This window comes from Pelobates fuscus, chromosome 5, assembly GCF_036172605.1.
Source record: "Pelobates fuscus isolate aPelFus1 chromosome 5, aPelFus1.pri, whole genome shotgun sequence".
In the NCBI taxonomy this organism is placed as follows: Eukaryota; Metazoa; Chordata; class Amphibia; order Anura; family Pelobatidae; genus Pelobates; species Pelobates fuscus.
This window is the reverse complement of record NC_086321.1, coordinates 372438514-372461809: the sequence shown is the minus strand read 5'-3', so window position 1 is coordinate 372461809 and position 23296 is coordinate 372438514. Positions and strand designations below refer to the sequence as shown.

General features: G+C 44.4%; 1 protein-coding gene across 3 annotated transcripts; it reads left to right on the top strand.

Annotated features, from left to right (window-relative positions):
* The first annotated feature begins 205 nt into the window (after positions 1 to 205).
* Positions 206 to 22343, top strand: LOC134610450 (uncharacterized). 3 transcript variants are annotated; one of them, XM_063453413.1, is made up of 6 exons: positions 206 to 259; positions 674 to 744; positions 2417 to 2454; positions 6057 to 6189; positions 7156 to 7326; positions 21137 to 22343. In XM_063453413.1, the coding sequence occupies exons 3-6, from the start codon at positions 2429 to 2431 to the stop codon at positions 21839 to 21841; spliced, it is 1035 nt and encodes a 344-aa protein (XP_063309483.1). In that variant the 5' UTR covers positions 206 to 259; positions 674 to 744; positions 2417 to 2428; the 3' UTR covers positions 21842 to 22343. The 3 variants fall into 3 exon arrangements, with proteins under 3 accessions (XP_063309483.1, XP_063309482.1, XP_063309484.1); XM_063453412.1 differs by lacking the exon at positions 206 to 259 and having other exon boundaries at positions 631 to 744; XM_063453414.1 differs by lacking the exons at positions 206 to 259; positions 674 to 744; positions 2417 to 2454 and adding an exon at positions 4216 to 4270.
* Positions 22344 to 23296: the final 953 nt, after the last annotated feature.

Here is a 23296-nt window from a genome sequence, read left to right as displayed (position 1 = left end):
CTCGTGCCTAGCCCCAAGGAGTCAGTCTACATTGTACCGTATATCCCTGTGTAGACAAACCCAACGCACACAAATATTTATACACATTATATCATCTGCCTGTTAATTCTAAGGCCAGATCAGATTTCTAAAATCCCACACAGCGCAATGCATAATGTAACTGACACTGTGCAGTGCAGGGTCACTAAACAGGGCACTGATAGAACATACATGCCCAGGCCTGGCTGAAATTAATGGGAGTCGCAGTACTGGGCAACAGGTACTATTCACCCAGATGTGTTTATTCAATAAACCAGGAATTGTTTATAACCGACAACAAGATTTGCAAATGTCAGTAATAAATAGCTGTGAAATCTTCCATCATGCTGGCCTTTAGGGGATAATCACTCCATTATTTTTACACGTCAGATTGAGAGAAACATGAGTGTGCAGGATCTATCTATTTCTGTTTGAACCCCTACTATATCCTTTAGTTTACTGATATAAACTCTACGATCACAGTGCTTCCTAATCTATAGTAAATACAGTATGTAACTTTGAGGCAGAACTCGAACAGGCGAGTGTTAATGGGGAGGGCAGTGCACGCCCTACATATACGTCATTTTCATTTATTTTGAAAAGGAAATCCCCTTCTGCTTATGGTGTTAATCTCCTTCTCCCTTTCCTTCTCTAGTTTAACAAGTAAGGTTGTGGACGACGTCCGATATAAAATCTGCGAATCTTTGCTCTGCTCTCCATAAACAGGTAAAGAGATTGCTGTTAAACCTTGTTACTTTGTATTAACCAGTAACGCAGACTGCCGCGCACACTTAAATCCGTATCTACTAGGTGAATAGGTGTCTGCCAAGCCTAGGAGATAAGTGGGGTTTATTCGCTAAACTGTGATTTGTTGAATATTTACAAGGGAATTACAAATACTAATACATAAAAATGTCAAGCTGGAAAAATGATTCTGCTCAGCTGGGTTTGATGCAAAATTTACAGTTCACTTGCCAACTTTCAACAACTCTAGTTATAGGAATAACTTCAAAGAGCAAAGCAGTTGCTAAAACTGCTGGCTTTTCACAATTTCATTCAGGGGATTATCAACTATTATGGGGGGGACTTACTGTCATCCCCCCTGGCCCCCACCCCTGAGCAGTTGGTGAGGGCCCTTAATTAGAATAAGGCGGGGGTCCTAATGTCCTCCCCCCGAGCGGTGCGTGGGGGCCCTAAATAAAAATGTACCCCCCCCCCCAGGGTGACTAGGGGTCCCCAAATCCCTAGTCACCCCCTCCCAACAAAATTAACCCCCACCTACCCCCTCACCCTAAAAATAGTGAGGCGGGACCAATAAATAGGTACCTGTTAAAAAATGTTATTAAACTTAAACCATTTGATGTCTTTTTTTCTAAAATCTTTTTTCAGCCCCAAAAAAGGCCAAATAAAAATCCATAATAACCGTCGCACTTTGAAAAAGAAGAAAAAAAACCAGAGTGCAAAAAAATAATCCATCTTCACCCATGGAGGGCTCCGCGCAGACTGAGCTCTGCAGGGTGGGGGAAGGCTTATAAAGCCTTGCCCCGCCCTGCAATTAGGCTCAGAGCGCTCGGCTTGGTTTAAGCCAGCCAATCAGAGTGCTCTGTCATTTTACACAGCGTTGGAAAGTTCTTTCGAATTTTCCCACGCTGTGTAATTTGACTCATAACAACACTCTGATTGGTGGATTGAACCAATTGGTGGATTGAACCAGAGTTATGAGTCAAATGAGTCCTCACAGACCTCCAGCGTCAGATTTTCTCCATAGGAAAGCATTAAATAATGCTTTCCTATGGGGAGGTCTAATGCGAGCGCAGCCATTGCTGCGCATGTGCATTCGGTCTCCCCCGCCAACATCAGGAGCTGGATTCAGGTAAGTAGCTGAAGGGGTTCTAACCTCTTCAGCGACATGGGATGGGGGGAGGGGGGCACTCCAGGCTCCCACACACATTAGATGCACTGTGTAGGTTAGGTTATAGTTAGTTATACTGATTGGGTTTATATTATTAAAGGGACATCCCAGGCTCCCACATACTTAGATGCACTGTTTAGGTTAGGTTACAGTTAGTTACACTGGACACCATGCTGTTCATGGGTAGAGAGGAGAGGACATAACATAGAAATGTGGCGATTTATTTCAAATACAGTCTCCTCAAATATGAGAATAATTATGTTTTTAATGCATTATCTATACAACATATTAAATAAAGCAGGTAAACTTCAGCCTGGAGTGTTCCTTTAAAATGTTTTAATTGGTGAAAAGCCTAATCTTAAGCTAAAATGGGTCACTAATTTGTCAACTCTTAGCAGTGGATATTATTCTTATATTTTTATTTTCACAACACCGTTACCGGCTCCTGCATTGATCTTATAATGGCCCACTTTTCTTTCTTTACAGTACATCCCTACCATGGAGGAGAAAATAGCGAAGAAAAGGTATTTAATTTTTTTTGTATTTAACATACTTAAAATGATATAGGGCATTTTTTTTTTATTTTTTTTTTTTATTCTTTATTTTTTCTGTGCATAGCATAACAATACGCTTGTGTAAGCCACGACAGCTGTGACAAGCCAGACAGTAAACAGTATTAACATCATTGTGGCATAGAATTGACTGCACAATTTTATAATAAAATAATAATAACATGCTTCAACATTTTGGGAAGAGAAGCTAGCTGGCATGTAACATGAAATGCATCTCCCTGTTGCTCATGGCCATTAGTGTAGCAATCGATGCTTCAAAGGTCATGTGTGTACAAAAAGGCTAGGCTAGACATGTCTACAACAGCAGAAATAATGTTTCAAGTTATGGTTGTTAGGAAGTGTTTTTCAATAGATTAAACATACATACAGCTTTAGTCTGGGTAGCCTTGCAGTATATAAGTGTACTACGTTTGCCTAACAGTGTGGTTGCGCATTTTTTAAAAGTAAATGATTTTAAAGCAGTTTGTACAGACGCTTCTTTTCGCCGCCCTCAGTACTGGGCGCTTAATTAGCTTAAACTGAATGCCTATTTCAAGATATAGTGACTATTGACATAACTAGATTATTGGGTTTGAGTCGTCTCGTTTTAGAGAGGGAAGTATGATTGGGACAGTTAGCAAAGCTGTCACCCTGGTGCGCCTGGGTTCTTTGTGCCTCCTCCGTGGGAAGGGGTCGGCAGTCCAGTGGGCCAAGACCTAATCATATGGGGGCAGGCCCGATTTTATCCGATACCTGCTCTGTTGTGTCTGTGTGGTAGAGTGCAAGCGTCCTCCAGAGCAGGTATCAGGGCTTGTTTTGTCCTTGTTTTGTTCTGCCTTGTTCCTCTGTGTTGCTGGCTTGGTGTGTTAGGCTGGATGTCTTCGGGGCATTATTCCTGGAGATCCACCGCTTTCCAGGCTGGTTTGGTGCAGGCTGAGTATTAGCCGAGCTCAGGGACAGTCCGTTGGTGGGTTTGTCACGCTGGGCGGTTGGTGCGGTCCCCTCGGGCGGGAACGGGCGCTGCGCTGCGTTCTGTCCCCTCGGTGCTGCCGCTGACAGTTGCCTTCTCACGCTGCTTTTTTCCGTGTTGGTGGCTGGAGCAGTTGGGAGGGTTGGCACAGTGTGTTCCCGCTTCCCTATTTGGCAAGTTCGGGTGTCAGGGGCTTGTAGATCAGCGGTGGGCGCCAGGAGGGAGGGGGCCTTCCCCTTGCTGACCGCGCACGTGGCGCCCGCCATTTTGGATGTAGCGGTCAGGCTCCCCTTCCCCGACCGTGGAGCCACCCTCATGGCCACCGGGTGAGGACCGGGATCACCCCCCCGGTCCATTGGGGGGGGGGAACGGAGCCGGATCTGCATCAGTCTGCGCCTTTGGCCAGGTACTGTGGTGCAGGATAGTGTGGCAGCGGCCGTCTGCCCCACTCACCGCAGAAGAAGGCCCGAGTTGGGTTGTCCGGATCCTCTCCCCCGGGGGACTGAAGCTCAGCGAGCCAGCCTCTCCCCGGGTCCAGCAGGCCCCTGGCACTGGGCATCTGTGTTGCCGGCTCGGTTTTAGCTGGCCCTGCATGATTTTAGTGGATTTTCCGTAGCGTTTTGCAGGAGCCGCTTTGACTTGCGACCTTCCCGCTTGGCGGTCCGGCCCCGCCCCCCGATATAGGGCATTTTATCCTCTTAAGTGGACAGGTGAATATGACACTATATATCATAACTTAAAGGAACCCTCCAGGCACCATAACCACTACAGTCCGCTGTAGTGATTATGGTGCCAGGAGTGCCCTGATCTTTTCCCAGGGTAAATAGTCAAACGGTTTGCAAAATGTATTATAATACTTGCCTTGGGTCAACCTTACTGGTGATGCCCAAAATGGTCTGTCCTGTCTAAAAAGGGGGCGGGGCAGCCCAAAGAAGGGGAGTGACAGTCTGGCATGTGTACACACAAGGCTGATTGACAGCCTTTACAAGCCGGCCCAACTTAATGCAGAGCACCCACAGACAGGGACGGATTTAGATGAAAAGAGGCCCTAGGCTATTCCACTTATGAGGCCCTTTCACCTCCCATTTTTAAGTTTGTAAATTACATGAGAGACAATAAAATACATCATTACTGTGATATATATCAATATGTTAAATGAAACATGTTGTGATTGGTACTAACCTTTATAAAAAATGTGGCACGGATAATACATTTAACAAAAGTTGAGATGAGGAGGGGGGGGGTGATGAGGAGAGGGGGGGTGATTGTGAGAGGGAGGAGGGTGATGAGGAGAGGGGGGGGTGACTAAAAAAATTGCCTTAAATCCCTGGCGGTCCAGTGGGGGCTGCCTGGTGGTCCGGTGGGGTCCCTGGTGGTCCCGTGGCCCTCATTTCCGGTCTGCAGCTCCGCAGAGCTGCAGACCATGGATCTCGCGAGACCCAATCAGAGCATTGCCGTGGTCATATCATATGCGTAGAATTTCTCCTTATTTTCGGTTCAGTGTTTTAGTGTTCACTGTTTTTAGAATAGTGTAATTTTAATTTTGCTAACAAATGTAGGCCCTCTTGATCTTGAGGCCCTAGGCTGAAGCCTAGTTAGCCTATAGGAAAATCTGGCCCTGCCCACAGAGCAACACGAAGTACTTCCGTGGTTCTAAATGCGTCATCACAGTGCGAGATTGTTTAATGATGCACTCACGCTGAGCTTGTAGAGGACACCCGGGAAACAACCCGGGACGGCGAGAAAGGAGCTGGAAACCTGGATGGTTGGAAGATATGCAGTGGCCACTCTCACTAAAAAAAAAAAAAAAAACATGGTTAAAGAGGTATTGCCCTGCACACAATCGGGATGTGTATATATTAATATTGATTATATATTAATAATGTACAAAGGACTGAGGAGAAGTTGGGGTCAAGGTGATGCTTACACCTCAACTGGTACCAGCACTGGGGTCAACCAGCACAGACCTTTTACATGTCACCCAGCATCATATGCCTTGTTAGGGGTGGCTTTAGGGACTAAAGGGGCCATGGGCATGGGGTTCTTCAGCCTCTGAACTCTTTCGTAGCAGGATACTAGTGCTTTTATCATTTTATACTAGACAGCAGCTAATCAAAGAAACACAGTACAGCATCAGCATATTCCTGCCAGATACGATAATACGGTAATGAGTAATAGGGGTTAGCAAAGGATACACAAAGAGACAAAGGACTGCATAGGGAGATGGGGGTCAGAGACAAAAATGGTTCTATAGGAGGTGGGGAGGAACAGAGACAACATGGGTGTTAGGGAGATGGCGAGAGACACAAGGGAGTAAAAGGAAATAGGGGGTAAACGTACAAGATGGGGGTGAGGGATATAGCATGCAGTGGTTAAATAATGGCATTGGGAATTGGCCTTGAATGCAGTCTTGATGGAGGGGTTATTACATTTTGACATGGGCTAAAGTCCCAGGAAGTATTAGAACTAAGTAATGCCCTGCCAAGAATCCTGACCAAACTGTCCCACAAACACCGTATATTTAAGTCCAGAGAAGATTGTGTCTCTAGTTCCCCATGATATGTTACGGTACATGTACTGACCAATGCCAACCTTTGTCTTGCAGAGCTAAACGCTTGCATATGGAACACGAGAGGGAAAATATAATTACAAGTGGAAAACTATTCATCGATGTCTTTTTAGGGATCCTTGGCAAAACAAACGCTACTCCGGAAGTTTGCACCAAGTACTTAAAAAAAGTAAGTCATTGGCAGCCGATCTGACCAGAATAACAAGAACTAGCAATAAGTATTGTATAAAAACCAATTCTCCGCACTGCAAAATGACATATGGTCTTCAGCAGAGAAACGTTTTTTTTTTTTTCCTGAGGATATACTTTTCGTTATGTGTAGCAGACAGGTTGACATAACGTGCCAATTTTCGGAGTTTAAAGAAAAGTCCCGTTTCAGTTGCCAATTAGATTTACCCATAATCCATCAGTAAAATCAATCCCACAGTAGGGCAAACAGACTTTATGGACAGAGAACAAAATGGCTGCTCCCAGTTGCTGAGATTTGGCATAAGGATAAAAAATATAATAAATAAAAATAAAGGCAATGTCCTTTTCCACCTCCCATGATGTCTTCATGGAAGTTCTCTCCTCTTCATCTTCTCATTAAAAAAACAATGCTTCTAATAGAGAAATAATGAGGATGAGAAGAACATGCGCGGCAAATGCTTCTCATAGTGAAGGACTGAATCTGGTGCTTCCGTATGAAAAGCGTTAGAGGACATTCAACATTGTCATGCAGTGCGTGAGAACATTGAGCATCACACAACAGAGTCTAACTCGGTTCTCACAAGGGAAACACCATATAGAAGCTGTCAGGAAAACAGCCACTAGAGGTGTGTTTAGCCATGCAATGTAAACATTGTCGTATCCCCCCAAAAAAGAATACAGGTGCTGGTAATTTAATTTAATTTATTTTATTAAAGCAGATATATTGAGTATATTTCAATGTAGTTGTGTTTCTATGTAAGATTTTAGCTTGGCTACAGTAGTGAAATAGTTAAATAACTGGGGCATTTCTTTTTATTATTTGCTTTTCTTAAAGTGCTACAATTTACAAATCTATAAGAAATCCTCATGTAAATTCAAAAATATTTTGCATGGCTTGAACCAGAAAAAAAACCCAGATCATTTTTAAATATTTCTGTTGCCACAGGTCCTACATGCAATTTTCTTCCTTGGACACATAAATAAACCACAAATCCTACCGGAAGATTTTATTCCTGATCACCTGCAGGGAAATTTAAGAATAAGGTGTCCAGAGATTTTCGAACAATGCAAGACACATCTGGCCAGGCAGACCCCCTACTCAATTCTGCTAGAATTTGTAAGTATGGCGTTCTTTGGTTTGCTTGCACCTATTACAAAATTATATTCCTTTGCATAAGTAACAAACTACAAAAATAAATAAATGAATAAATAAAAATAAAAAACAGATCTGAATCCTTGGTAAATTTTCCAATATCCAAGGAAGATTCGAAATAGATTATGCAGATGAGGGAGTTAAACTGGTTACTGGTTGTAACCTTTAGAAACACAGGTTCAATTTCCAGCAAGGCCACTGTCAGTCAGCATATAAGGAGAGACAGAATGCTTCCGTGCAATGTGTGCCTTGCTATGCCAGGGTTGAACTGGATCATGATGCCTACTGTCTTTAATATACATTTAAGAGAAAATTGAGCACCACACGTGATAAAAAGGATTGCACACGTTATAAGTGATTTTCAATGTTTTATTCAAGGGTGACCGATCCTTTTTAATTACTGTGCTTTTTGTGCTTAATTACTGGCCCATATTACGTACAAGACACTTACTTGGGAATCTTAACTTCAAATCCAAACTAACTAAAATAGCCTGTTCTACAACTGAAATATAATAAACAGCACAAGTGATTTAACAAAACTGCTTCATTAGATTATCCAGTGCCAGATGGGTCTCTGTAGCTCTTAGGAAGGCACAGATACTAAAGTAAACCACTTACTGTAAGTGATGGCCTGGAGACTTATTCAAATAGCAAGTGAACCTAATTTTGGGTCCAGACACAGGGGTTAAAAGGTTACTGACATCAAAATACAAAGTTTTCATAAAATATTGGTTTTGGTTAACGTAAGTGATCCTTGCTGTGCTGTTTCCTCCCTTCCCTCAGTCCCTCCAGCTTGATTCTCCACAACTGAGGTCACACCACCTCACTAGAGGGACATCACGGAGGACATGGTGGGGGGGGCGAGGGGTATACTGCCACTAGCTGTCTCACGTCAAATGTCAAATGTGTACAGAATTCAAATAAGCCAAACTGAACTTTTCTTTATGGCCGGCTAATTGCAGGTTTTTTTATAACGAAACGCTGCACTTATAGACTCCAGGCACCATCATGATCACTTCAAATCACTGATGTGGTCCTGGTGCTTGGATTTGATTAACCCTTTAAGAACCATTGCATTAGTTACAAGCAGTGGCGTACTAAGGGGGGGGGCGGTCCGCCCCGGGTGCCACTCAGCAGGGGGGTGCCAGGCTCTGTACCTCCTGCTCTCCCGCAGCTCCGGCAGACCGGCGCTCAGTCAGTGAGTCAGAGCACAAGGAGGGGATTCCCAGCCTGTGTTCTGACTCACACTGAGCTGCAGGGAGGCTATTTCGGAGTGTACCAGCAGGGGGCGCAGAGCCAGGTTGCTCCCCCGCGGTCACTCTGTACAGATCCCCTGCACCTGCTGCCTGCCTGGGAAGGAGCTGCTGCCCATGCACCCTCCAAAATGCCAAATGGTAAGTAACTTTTATACCCCCCTCCCTGCCCTGTACCCCACCCCCCCACTGCCCATTATAACCCCCCCTGCCATAATATCACCACCCCCCCTGCCCTATACCCCCTGCCATTATATCCCCCCCCGCCCTATACCCCCTGCCATTATATCCCCCCCCGCCCTATACCCTCCCTGCCATTATATCACCATCACCCCTGCCCTATACCCCCTGCCATTATATCCCCCCCCCCGCCCTATACCCTCCCTGCCATTATATCACCATCACCCCTGCCCTATACCCCCTGCCATTATAACCCCCTCCCTGCCATTATATCACCCCCTGCCCTATACCCCCCTGCCATTATATCACCCCCCTGCCCTGTACCCCCTGCCATTATACCACCACCCTCCCTGCCCTGTACCCCACTCCCCCACTGCCATTATACCCCCACCCTCCCTGCCATTAAACCCCCCTTCCATTATAACCCCCCTGCCATTATACCACCACCCTCCCTGTCCTATACCCCACCCCCCACGGCCATTATACCCCCACCCTCCCTTCCATTATAATCCCCCCCTGCCATTATAATCCCCCCTGCCCTATACTGTGATGTAATTCCAGTAAAATACAAGTTTAGCAGGCTAAGATTGCCACAAGGCATATGTATGTATATGTGTTTGTAGTATCAGTTAGTTAATTACACGTAGCTAAGATACTGTTATCACTGTACTGACCAGGTGCAGGAATGTAAGAACTGGAATTACGCGTCCCTCTCCTTTGTATCAGATGAGCCACGTGGTTAGACCGGATGGATGAGTTTAGACTCTATTTATTAAATAGGTTAAGGGTATGTGTGGGTGTAGTTAATTGTGGGAGGAGCTACAGTGCTATATAAGGAATGTACTCTATGTATTCAGTACTCAGACTTTGCTGTATTTTGGTGACGCTAGTCCCTCTGAGTCCCGATCGGTGATCCAATAAAGAATCTCTTCCTTCCTGAAGAAACCTGTGTCCATCTCTCTGTGCTTGGCTTCCGTCAGTTTCTCCGGTATCATTTGGTGCATTGGCCGGGAAGCTCATCGTTCAACGGTAGCTGAGAGGCAGAGGCGTGAGACGGTCTATCTTTGCCCACGTTCTCTACGGCTGCACCCCTGAACTTCTGCGTGGACCTCCCTTCGTCTCGGCGCCACTGGTCTGTTGTCCAGGAGATCATCGGCCTCTACGTAAGAAGTGCTGGGGTGTCCCCGTCGATGAGTGTGAACTCAGGTTCAGGAACGAGGAGGTAAGATAACTGCTGTTTTAGACGGCAGGACCCACTAGGGGTATACCGATTGTGCGGTAGGCCCAAAGGGGTTTTGAATCTGTGTATCTGCCCCCTCTGTCGGAGGGAAGGAGCGAAGGCGCACCGCTCGATCGAACGCTCTTTAGTCAGACCGTTTGATTTGGTTAGTCAGGCGGGGTCCTGGTGTAAATAGCCCTAGCCGGACACCGGTGTCTTGTCTAGACTAGCGTTCTAGGGTGTATATTACGTTCGCTAGGTCGGAGGGACCGGGAGACTAAGCGGCGCCTGTGTAAATTCGGTTCGCTAGTTCTCATCCTATCTGGGCTAAGTGGGAAGGCGTGTAAATTTGGAACCCACTAGACTTTTGATAGTGCGACTAAGAGGCGCCTGTGTAAATTCGGTTCTCTAGCTCGCTATATATGTGGTGATTGGGCAGTGTGGCTAACCAAAACGGGTGTATATAGTTTTAGGTAGTCCATTCAAGGTACTGGCCAATAGTTTAGTTGGGAATTGTAAATGTGTTAACGATTGTTTAGTAAAGTGTATATCTTGTTAGATAGCGCGAGCTCAGCCGTCTACCGAGAGTGTTAATAGTGTGTTGCTGTATTATAGTGCACGGTACCATAACCCTGTATATTTACTGACATTATATAATAAGTACTAATCATTGTCGTCCATTGCATGTTTAACACCATAACCACTAATAATTGTATTGTGACCTTAACTTGTGCTTTGACCTATGCTAACCGTACTGTAACCGCTATTTGTAAAAGACGATGTTACTGGGGTGTGTTATAGACGGGTAATTCGTATATAGAGAATTATAGCGTGGGTGACTGTATAGTTACGCCAAAGGGCATAATATTGATTATATAGTGACTGGTGTAACAGCTGTGTGTGTACGGGAATTCCCTGAGTGTTTATTGTTATTGTGTACGTTTCACTTGGTAACCGTACCACGTGGTGCTGTTGCCAGAGGAAACGGGTGTGACTGTTGAATAGTACGCGTGTATAGTATTCGTTGTCGACGACGTTCCATTGTTAAGTATGGGTGCGTCGCAGTCAACGATTCCGGATCCCTTAGGATGTATGGTTAAGAATTTTAAAAAGGGATTCAAAGTTTGTGATTTTGGGGTAAAGATGTCTCCTGTACGTTTGGTCACTTTGTGTACTAGGGAGTGGCCTACTTTGGTTGCGGCATGGCCGCCACGTGGCAGTTTGGATCCAACTCTGGTACAGCGCTTACACGTGGCTGTATCGGGAAGCCTGAACTTTACGGCCAGTTTCCTTATATTGACTGTTGGAGACAGGCCGTAAATGACTCGCCAAAATGGCTCCAGACATGCCACGAGGAGCAGTGTCGCCTCATGGTAGCTAGGACTTGCTCGTCCACTAGGACTGGTGTTAGGCCCATTTTGGACACGCCCCCTGAGTCCGAGATCCCTTTGCCGCCCCCTTACTTTCCGTTAAGAAGAAGTGACGCAAACGCAGGAAGTCCTGCACCCCTCCCCTCATTACCCTCATCCACTTCCGCTTCCTCCTCCAGTACAGGATCCACCCCCCCTCGTACTAAATCTCCCCTTCCGGAACCAGAATCCACCCCCATTAGAAACGAATATCCTGATTTGGCGCCACTTCAGACTTCCGGTCAAGCTTCATCTAGCTCGGCTCGAAGTGTTTTATTTACGACCTTTTCCCAAAACCGACCTCCCACCTCCCCATACCCTATCTCTCCCCGACCGGAACCCATGACTGACGCCTCTCTACGTAGCCCCATCCAAACCCGACAGTTGACTGGTGCCCAACAATTAAAGCACTATCAGATGCCTCTTCGTCTGAATCCCGGGTCAGCTTATATCGATGCCGCAGGTCAAATGGCACACGCTGACCCAGTCTTCGTATATGTCCCATTTACCACAACCGATCTTTTAAACTGGAAGACCCATAATTCCTCGTATACTGAGAAACCACAAGCTATGACTGATCTGTTCACCTCAATAGTACAGACGCATAATCCGACATGGGCTGATTGCCAGCAGTTACTAATGACTTTATTTAACAATGAGGAAAGGACAAGAATAAATCAAGCAGCCATTAAAGCATTAGAGGATAGAGCCCGTGCTTTGAACCAAGCCAATCCAGCAGCATGGGCCGCGACACACTATCCCAACACCGATCCCGATTGGAACGTAAATGGTGCTGATATGGTTCAACTCAGAGCCTATAGAGACGCTATAATTGCTGGCATGAAAGCCGGAGGAAAGAAAGCCATTAACATGTCGAAGACAGTTGAGGTGATCCAGAAAAGCGATGAAGCGCCCAGTGTCTTTTATGACCGATTATTGGAGGCATACCGCTTGTATACCCCCTTTAATCCGGAAGACGCAGACAATTCCCGAATGGTTAACTCCGCCTTTGTCAGCCAAGCATACGGAGATATTAAGCGCAAGCTACAAAAGTTAGAAGGGTTTGCAGGTATGTCCATCACCCAACTAATGGAGGTAGCAAATAAGGTCTATATGAACAGGGATACAGAAAGTAAGAAAGAGGAAGAGCGCAAGATGCGTAAAAAGGCTGATATGCTAGCGGTAGCGATCGCAGGCGTAGATAAACGGGGCCCAGATAGAGGCAATAATAGATGGAGTAGGGAGCCTTTGAGTAGGGATCAATGCGCGTATTGCAAGGAAGAAGGGCATTGGAGGAACGAATGTCCGCAAAGAGAGCAGTACGAGAGAGACCAACCCAGGGCAGGCTACGGAAACTTTAGAGGTAGAGCGAGAGGTAGAGGAGGCCCCGGAGGGAGTAATGGTTATAGAGGGAGTAATGGGAACAGAGGAAGTGTTAGGGAAGACAGGTATATTCCAGCAGCGCAAAGGTCCCGCGATAGAGAAGGTAGGGACTTTGTAGGATTGGCTGACACTGTCATGGAGGACTATTGATACCGACCGGGCTCCATCCCCCTTGGTCGAGCGGAGCCTATGGTCGATGTATCAATAGGGGGGAAAAGGAGTGCGTTCATGATCGACACTGGTGCTGAACATTCAGTGGTGACTAATCTAGTTGCTCCTCCATCTGGAAGGACTATTACTGTGATAGGAGCAACTGGAAGAAGTGCTGAAAAACCGGTTCTTAAAAGTCGACTCTGTACATTGGGAGGCCACGTAGTAAAACACCAATTCCTTTATATGCCTGAATGTCCAGTCCAATTGCTGGGACGTGATATGCTATCAAAATTACAAGCGCAGATTACGTTCCTACCAAATGGAACAACATCCTTAAAGTTTAATGGACCTTCAGGTATTATGACTTTATCCGTACCAAAGGAAGAAGAGTGGCGACTTTATACAGTGTTGACTAGCCAAAACCCTAGGAGTGATGAGACATTGTTTAACATACCAGGAGTTTGGGCAGAGAACAACCCACCAGGACTGGCCCGCAATATTCCACCAATAAAAATTGAACTGAAACATGGGGTTTATCCAGTGAGCCTAAGACAATATCACATTCCGCAGAAGGCTAAGAAGAACATCCAATCCAATCTGGATAAGTTCATACGGTATGGTATCCTAAAATTCTGTACTTCCCCCTGGAACACCCCATTGCTGCCTGTTCAAAAGCCCGGTACAGATGAGTATCGACCTGTACAGGACTTAAGAGCAGTCAATGATGCGGTTGTTAGCATACATCCAGTTGTACCCAATCCATATAACCTGCTTGCTTTAATTCCGGGCGGGGCTACTTACTTCACAGTCTTAGATCTCAAAGATGCCTTCTTTTGCCTCCGAATTGCCGCAGAAAGCCAATGTATTTTCGCTTTCCAATGGGAGAACGCTGTAACGGGCTCAAAACGCCAAATGACTTGGACAAGACTGCCCCAAGGGTTTAAAAATTCACCTACCCTATTTGGTTCAGCTCTAAGTCAAGATCTACTGGATTTCGAGTCTATCCCAGGAGAATGTGTATTGTTACAATATGTAGATGACTTGTTGATAGCAGCAGTTACAAAAGAAAAATGTCAGCAAGCAACGCACGATCTACTACATATTCTCTGGAAGGCAGGATACAAGGTGTCCAGGAAGAAGGCTCAGTTGTGTTTGCCAACTGTCAAGTATCTGGGATTCCATATCTCTGAAGGTCAAAGGATTATGGGGCCAGAGAGAAAAGAAGCTGTCTGCCAAATACCAATACCCAAGAATAGAAGACAAGTGCGAGAATTCTTGGGGGCAGCAGGCTTCTGTAGGATATGGATTCCCAGCTATGCGATACTGGCAAAACCTCTGTACGCAGCCATCAAAGGTACAGAGCACGACCCCTTCTTATGGACCCAAGAACAGCAAACGGCATTTGAAGATGTGAAGAAGGCTTTGATGAGTGCCCCAGCATTAGGTCTACCTGATCACACACGACCATTCTACCTGTATGTACATGAGCAAAGAAGAATGGCTGTGGGAGTATTGACACAGTACTTGGGATCATGGCAAAGACCTGTTGCCTACATGTCTAAGCAACTGGATGCAGTGGCCAGCGGACTTCCACCTTGTCTAAGAGCCGTAGCTGCAGCCGCCCTGCTAGTAGCTGAAGCCGATAAACTCACTCTGGGTCAAGAACTTTATGTACGAGTCCCACATGCAGTACAGACGTTGTTGGATTACAAAGGAAATCATTGGTTTAGTAACAGCCGTATGACCAAGTATCAAGCAATGTTGTGTGAAAACCCAAGAGTGCATTTAGAGACTGTAAACACCTTAAATCCAGCTACCCTTTTGCCGCAACCTACTGAAAGTCAACATGATTGTTTGGAAGTAATGGATGAAGTATTTTCAAGTAGACCAGATCTTCGTGATTTTCCCATCCAGAACCCCGATGTTCAATATTACACCGACGGCAGTAGTTATGTGAAAGAAGGGATCCGCTATGCAGGATATGCAGTGACAACAATAGACAAGGTGATAGAAGCTCGGCCACTGGCGAAAGGAACATCAGCACAAAAGGCAGAATTAATAGCACTAACACGAGCGTTACAATTGGCTGAAGGTTTAAGAGTAAATATCTATACGGACTCTAAGTATGCGTTTTTAACCACTCATGCCCACGGAGCTTTGTATAAAGAAAGAGGACTACTGAATTCAGAAGGCAAAGAAATCAAGTACGCAGCTGAAATCCTACAACTATTGGAAGCAGTGTGGGAGCCGAAAGAAGTCGGTATCATACATTGTCGAGCGCATCTGAGAGGAGATGGTGATGTAACCAAGGGAAATCGGATGGCAGATAGTGCAGCTAAGCGTGCTGCTGAATCAGGAAGACAGGAGTATGTGGGGCATATAGCTGCTCTTATACCAACTCCACTGTCCCAATGGACTCCAGTTTATACAGCTCAAGAAGAGGAGTGGTTAAAGACTGAACCGGGAAAGTATTTGGAGAACAAGTGGTATCAGCTAGAAGATGGAAGAATAGTCATACCAGCATCACTAGCGGTAGAAATTGTCCAAAATTATCACAACGGGACACATTCTGGGAGAGACAGTACTGAAGAATCTCTCAGGAAACATTTCTACATACCAAGATTGTCCAACTTGACTCAGGCCATTGTACGCAGATGTGTAACGTGTGCTAAGAATAATGCAAGACAAGGACCAGTAAAGCCACCAGGAGTCCAGTTTATGGGGGGACTCCCCATGTCCGATCTACAAATAGACTTTACAGTAATGCCTAAATCGGGTGGACATCGTTACCTGTTGGTAATTGTGTGCACCTATTCAGGCTGGGTAGAAGCATGTCCTACTCGTACAGAGAAAGCAGGAGAAGTTGTAAGATTCCTGCTACGAGAAATAATACCCCGATATGGACTACCCTGTTCTATAGGATCGGACAATGGTCCAGCTTTTGTTCATCAGTGCCTACAACAACTGACTCATATGCTTGGTATAAAGTGGAGGCTTCATACTGCATATAGACCCCAGAGTTCTGGTAAGGTAGAGAGAATGAATAGAACTATAAAGAACCAGTTGGCTAAAATGTGTCAGGAAACCCAACTTAAGTGGAACGTTCTCTTACCCATAGCTTTATTGCGAATCCGCAGTACCCCTACCAGAAGGATGGGCCTCTCTCCTTTTGAAATCATGTATGGGCGACCACCTCCCGTACTTGGTAACTTAAGGGGGGACTTGAGTCAGTTGGGAGAAGGAATTACCCGGCAGCAGGTTGTAGAGTTGGGTAAGACTATGGAGGAGGTACAGAAATGGGTACAAGATAGATTACCTGTGAATATTTATCCCCCTGTTCATAGTTATCATCCAGGAGACCAAGTGTGGATTAAAGAGTGGAATAATGTACCGTTAGGGCCCAAGTGGAGAGGTCCTTATGTTGTTCTTTTGTCTACCCCTACAGCGATAAAAGTAGCCGAAGTGACTCCGTGGATACATCACTCCAGGGTTAAGCCAGCAGCAGTTGATTCTTGGCAAGTTACAGCAGATCCAGAGAATCCCTGCAGGATCCGGTTGAAACGCACTACTCAGTCGGAGTAACGAGGAATTATTGTGGATTACAAATTTTATTGTTACAGGTGTGAGTGAGAAGGCCATAATAAAGCCTGTCCGCTTACCAACACATAGTGTATAAGCCAGGAAAGTCTCGAAGGGACACCTGTGAAGACGAGCAGAACTCCATTCCCTGCAGCCCTCACATCCTGGAAGCTGAGGTTCCATCGCACGGACGAAGACTGAGGATGACGGCGAAAGATGTGCTTTTGATTGTGTTTATTTATATGTGTTTTTATATTCAGGAAGGTAGAGGTACCGACACTCCTAGCTGTGAGGTATGCATTAAGACTATGAGAACAGGTAACCATATTTCCCAAACCCTAATTTGGCATTCACAATACGAATGTAAAGGAGAGGTATCAAGATGTAGATACCTAAATATAGACTATAGTGTGTGCCATTTAGGAGTAGGAGAACCTAAGTGCTTCAGTCCAGAGTATCAACCTCGTACAATTTGGTTGACTCTCAGGAATGGAGATCCTCAGGGGACCCTAATTAATAAGACGGTGTTAGAATCCGTACATTCTTCGGGTGTTCTGCTATTTGATGCATGTAAGGCGATATCAAGTGGTAGAAAACCGTGGAATGTATGTGGGGATCTTAGATGGGAGAGGACGTATGGGTCTAATGATAAATATATTTGTCCCAGTAGCAAAAATAAATATGTGAGTCCTAGATGCCCAAATAAAGACTATAACTTTTGTCCATATTGGTCTTGTGTGGGGTGGGCGACTTGGGGACAGACAGTAGATAAAGACATGATAGTGACTAAGTTGCCGACTAGCCCTTATTGTAAGTCTATGGAATGCAACCCAGTCCATATACTTATTAATAACCCCGACAAGTTCCTAGATAAGTATGGAAATTTATTTGGGTTTCAAATATACGGGACGGGTTTAGATCCTGGGACATTATTGTTTATAGGAATAGAGACTGATACGGTATCCTCCCAGACTCATCAAGTATACCATTCCTTTTATGAAGAGATGAGTATAGATAATAAGATCCCCCATAACGCTAAAAACCTGTTCATTGACCTAGCTGAAAGTATTGCCGGTAGTCTTAATGTTACCAACTGCTATGTGTGTGGAGGTACTAACATGGGAGACCAATGGCCTTGGGAAGCAAAGGAGGTAATGTCCGGTTCTGAGGCAGTTGACCAACTAATATCTACACAAGCCGATTATCATTTGAGTGTTAGAGGTAAATCTGAGTGGAGATTAAAGACCTCCATCATAGGTTATGTTTGCATAGCAAGGAAAGGAATAATGTATAATACTTCTGTAGGAGAATTAACTTGTCTAGGGCAAAAAGCTTATGATGATGATACTAAAAATACAACTTGGTGGTCGGCTTCAAATGTCTCAGAACCATCTAACCCGTTTGCTAGATATGCCAGTTTAAAGGATGTGTGGTTTGATTTATCCATCACATCTACCTGGAGAGCCCCAGCAAATTTGTACTGGATCTGTGGTAAGAAAGCCTATTCGGAGTTGCCACAGGACTGGGAAGGGGCATGTGTGTTGGGTATGCTCAAACCATCCTTCTTCTTGTTACCGATTGAAACAGGTGAGACTTTAGGTGTTAAAGTGTATGATGTGAATCATAGGAAGAAAAGGGGACCCTTAGAGATAGGCACCTGGGAAGATAATGAATGGCCTCCCCAGCGTATCATAGATTATTATGGGCCAGCCACGTGGGCAGAAGATGGTACCTTTGGTTATAGAACCCCAATTTATATGCTCAACCGTATTATAAGATTACAGGCGGTGGTTGAGATTATTACTAATGAGACCTCACAAGCACTCAATCTTCTAGCGAAGCATAATACCAGGATGAGGACAGCAGTGTACCAAAATAGATTAGCCTTGGATTACCTTTTGGCAGTAGAGGGAGGTGTATGTGGGAAGTTTAACCTGAGCAATTGCTGTCTTCAAATAGATGACGAAGGGCAAGCAATAGCTGAGCTTACTAGCCATATGGTTAAACTAGTGCATGTGCCTACTCAGGTATGGAAAGGGTACAATCCAAGTAGTTGGTTTGGTAGCTGGTATGAGTGGTTTGGAGGGCTTAAGGCAGTGGTAGGTGGAGTCCTACTGATTTTACTGTTGTGTCTACTCCTACCGTGTCTTATACCCTTAGTAGTTAGGTCTGTGCAAAGCCTGATAGGAAGTATAGCAGAGAGGAAGGCTGTTGCACAGATAATGGCGATATATAAGTATAAGGCTCTAGATCAAGGAGAACCAATGCAGGAAGATGAGTGTTAAAAGATTCACATCATAAGATAAGTCTGGTCTGGTTCATGGTAACCTGAGGTATATGCAAACCAAGGTTAAGTGATGCCTCAAGTAATTGTGAAATATCAGAGGCATCAAAGGGGGGAATGTGATGTAATTCCAGTAAAATACAAGTTTAGCAGGCTAAGATTGCCACAAGGCATATGTATGTATATGTGTTTGTAGTATCAGTTAGTTAATTACACGTAGCTAAGATACTGTTATCACTGTACTGACCAGGTGCAGGAATGTAAGAACTGGAATTACGCGTCCCTCTCCTTTGTATCAGATGAGCCACGTGGTTAGACCGGATGGATGAGTTTAGACTCTATTTATTAAATAGGTTAAGGGTATGTGTGGGTGTAGTTAATTGTGGGAGGAGCTACAGTGCTATATAAGGAATGTACTCTATGTATTCAGTACTCAGACTTTGCTGTATTTTGGTGACGCTAGTCCCTCTGAGTCCCGATCGGTGATCCAATAAAGAATCTCTTCCTTCCTGAAGAAACCTGTGTCCATCTCTCTGTGCTTGGCTTCCGTCAGTTTCTCCGGTATCAATACCCCCACCTCCCTGCCATTATAACACCCCCTGCCCTATACCCCCCCTGCCATTATACTCCCACCCCTTTACCCCCACACCCCCTGCCCTATACTCCCACCTCACTGCCATTATAACCCCCCTGCCATTATACTCCCACCCCTCCTGCCCTATACCCCACCTCACTGCCATTATAACCCCAGAGCAGCCACCAAATGGTGAAACAGACCCTGCACCCTCCTAAATAGTAAGGTACTACTATACCCCCCGCCCTATAACCCGCCTGTCATTATAACCCCACCCCCTGCCCTATATCCCCCACCCTCCGTGCCATTATACCCTCACCCTCCCTGCCCTATTCCCTCTTGCAATATCACACACGAAGTCCAAGACCCCAATCTACTCCGACCCACCCAGGCACATACAACTGTTCCCCTACTGTCACATAGACACATTACACACAGGCTCACATTCACGAATTACATATGCAGTCACACACAATGCACATACATACGCTGTCACAAACACATTTTTTTACACAAGGGACAAGGACAGGTATATTCTGGGAGGCAGTGAGGTTAGTGCACGCCCTGCAGTGAACCGGCAGCTGGGATAAGATGGCATCGTCATCACTACTGGGAGCACAAGTGAGCTGTGCAGGAAGAGCGCCCAGCAGCAACCGTTAATCACCATGGGGAAGATCCAAGAGCAAGGTAGGGAAGCTGGGTGGATATCTTAATTACTAAATGTGTGTAAGAATGTGATTTTTGTGTGTGTCTGTGATTAGGTGTATGTCTGGGATTGTGTGTGTATTTATATACACACACAACCACAGATGTACAAGTCTGTGTGTATATAAATGTGTAGTATGTGTTTAGTAGATAGCTCCCTTATTTGGTGTCCTTAAATATGTCAATCCCACATAAGGATAACAAATACGGGAGTTATCTACTAAACAACTGAAAGATTAAAATGAAGTAAAAGGCTTTTAAATTTTGATCTTTTAGCAGTTTAGTAGATAATTCCCTAAATTAATGCTCTTATGTGAGATTTCCATATTTAAATATGCCAAATTAGGGTGCTCTTTAGATCTAAATATGGCAATCTCACATAGGGATATAAAATATATAAAAAAAAAGTTTTATATATAAAACTTTTTTATATATTTAAATATATAAAAAAAAGAGTTATCTGCTAAACAAAGATCGAAGTTTAGAGGTGTCAGCCAGCACAGAACAGGAAATCTGGGTGGCTAGTATGAATTCTATGCAAATGTGTTGTCTGATTGTGTGTATATATTTGTGTATGTGTATACATCTTAGCATTTTGCCAACACTACACACAAGCACACCACTGCATTCAAACAACACTACAAACAAACACACCTTTAAAACATCACCATGTTTTTGATATAACCACACCACTGCCCTATACTGCCAACACTACACGCAAATGCATGCCTGCATTCAAACGCCAACACTACACACATTTTCCATACAAAAACCCATGCTTACATTTAGATGCACAAACACTGCTCAGTGCTACATTCATTGTAAAAAAAATTGGGTGTTTTTTTACATTTTGGGGAGGGGGGGGTGCCATAAGGAGGATCCGCCCCGGGTGCCAAATGCTCTAGGTACGCCCCTGGTTACAAGATGTTGTGTACTATCCTCTCTGGAGAACATGTCAATACTTGCTTTATTCTCCACAACTCAGGGGAAATCCATATATGCAATCGTTCTTACAGGCTTCCTTTCTTTCCTTAGATGGCGGAAAATGATAACGTTAAAGACCCACAGAACTTTATCAGTCAACTTGCAAATGTTAACAGTTCACTGTGGAAGATGGATCGGACGATCGGAAGCCATCCAGTGGCCAATGACTTTGCCTTCACAGCTTACATCATTGCATACAGCTGTTACAGAGATGCTAGGACAAATGGAATTCTGAAAATTGCATATGGTTCATCGATGTCTTGCAAAGGAAAGATTCCGCGGCAGATCATGATCCGTATATCTGCCTTGTATAAGTGGGACAAGGCTATTTCCTATGCCGTGTGCAGACATAGAAATAGCCCTGCTATTATGTTCCCAAACCAGGTCCAATGCGAAACCTTCAGTTTCCAGGCTCAAAAATGTAATTTTAGGCGAATCCCTTCCTGCACAGACTGTGAGAAACTGTTTAAAAATGAGCAGCCTGATCCTTTGTCCATAACGGACAAAGAGATCTGCTTATATGGGAGCTTAGCAGAGACTGAATCAGTCAGTAATCTTCTAATGTGCTGCCCAGATCTAAGAAACACTACTGTCAGTGAGCAATTCAACAACCAAAATCCGATGAACAGAGAAGAAATAGAACATATATTCACAACCGAATATCAGCAGCAACTGATTAGTGAGCTCAGGAGCCTTCTTAATTCCCGTGATTTCACTCTTCCTGAAGGAGAATGGCTCTTCTATAATCCTGTCTGAGATAGGTAAACCAATGGCAAGCATTCTAATGGTCTATATATCTTACTAGACGTTATATGTAGAGACACTGCTCTGACCTGTTCATATAGTGCGAGCAGAATTCTATAGACCTGCGGCTGGAAAAGAAATAGGACATACTTTTCTGTCACACCTTATATAAGGGCATATTTGTAATTATGAAATGAACAAACAAATGACTTATTTTGGCAGAGTGATATAAAAGTTCCCATTTGTGGGACAGTTAATTTGCTTGTTATATGTTTCGTCATTCAGCTGACCTCTGATGTAGCGTGATGGCTGTAATGGAATTTGTTGACATATATGTGTATAGGCTTGGCCTGTAGTTGTGGGAGGGGCTTGGGTCCTCTTTTAAGGGACTCCCATCTTTTCTCCAACACCTTTACCTGGTCTAGCGATTTGCACATTATAAAAACTCTAGGACACTGGAAGTCCTCGGTTTATGCTCGCTATATTCCTCAACCTGTACACGAAATCAGGCAAGCCTTTTTTGATATGACATTGTAATTAATTGTAATTATGATTGTTGATTGTAATAAATTTATATGCATGGTATGTTTCCTTTTTGCCCTCTTTATTACAGGCTTACAGCAGTCTGTTCTGGCACACAACAATCGACTTTCATATATTATGTGTTACGTCAACACAACTTTAATCACTTTCACTTGTTACAGCCTTGTGCCCCCAACACAAATATAAAGGTTTGGCCTGAAGTTGTGGGAGGTTTATTGAAACAAAAACTGCAATGTTTCGGCCTACAGTGAGGCCTTTATCAAGCTTGTGTATGTCGAAACGTTGCAAATTTGTTCCAATAAACCTGCCTTCCTGCAGCAATCCTGAGTGCCTGGACTTAATTTATTTTATCTACTAAACTGTTTTTTGCCATTTCTGGCCTTGATAAGCACCTGGATTCCTAAGTGTGAGTGCGGTATCCTTCCGTTGCTGAATTACTGTAGTTGTGAGAGGGGCGTGGGTGCCCTTTTAAAGGAACCCCCATCTTTTCTACCACACCGTTACCTGGTCGGGCGATCTGCATGTCCCTCCCTCCTCAACCCCTAAGCACATATACACTTTAGAACTTTAATGGTGTGCCCTCTTCATTACAGGCCTACAGAATCATCCATTACAGCGCGCCATAATCGACTTTCATATATTATGTGTTACATCAACACAACTTTAAGCACTTTCACTTGTTACAGCCTTGTGCTCCGAACACAAATATATATGTGTTTGTTGCATTCAATGAAAGAGTCAAAATATTCTTAGCTGAAAAATAACAGAATTTATTTTTGTCATGCTAGGTTATGTTATATGTAACACAGCTGAGAAATGAACCACAAAATACATCCTGTGTCTGACTTGCAGAAGTTTTGTTTTTGTATAAAAGAATCCTAGTTATAATACATTGTTAACACCCCAGGATATAAGATGATATAG

Excerpts from the sequence above, each read along its gene's own strand:
- LOC134610450 (XM_063453413.1), top strand. The coding sequence starts at position 2,429 with ATGGAGGAGAAAATAGCGAAGAAAAG. Across the intron at positions 2,455-6,056 it reads GAGAAAATAGCGAAGAAAAG|AGCTAAACGCTTGCATATGG; the intron begins GTATTTAATTTT and ends TTTGTCTTGCAG. Across the intron at positions 6,190-7,155 it reads GCACCAAGTACTTAAAAAAA|GTCCTACATGCAATTTTCTT; the intron begins GTAAGTCATTGG and ends CTGTTGCCACAG.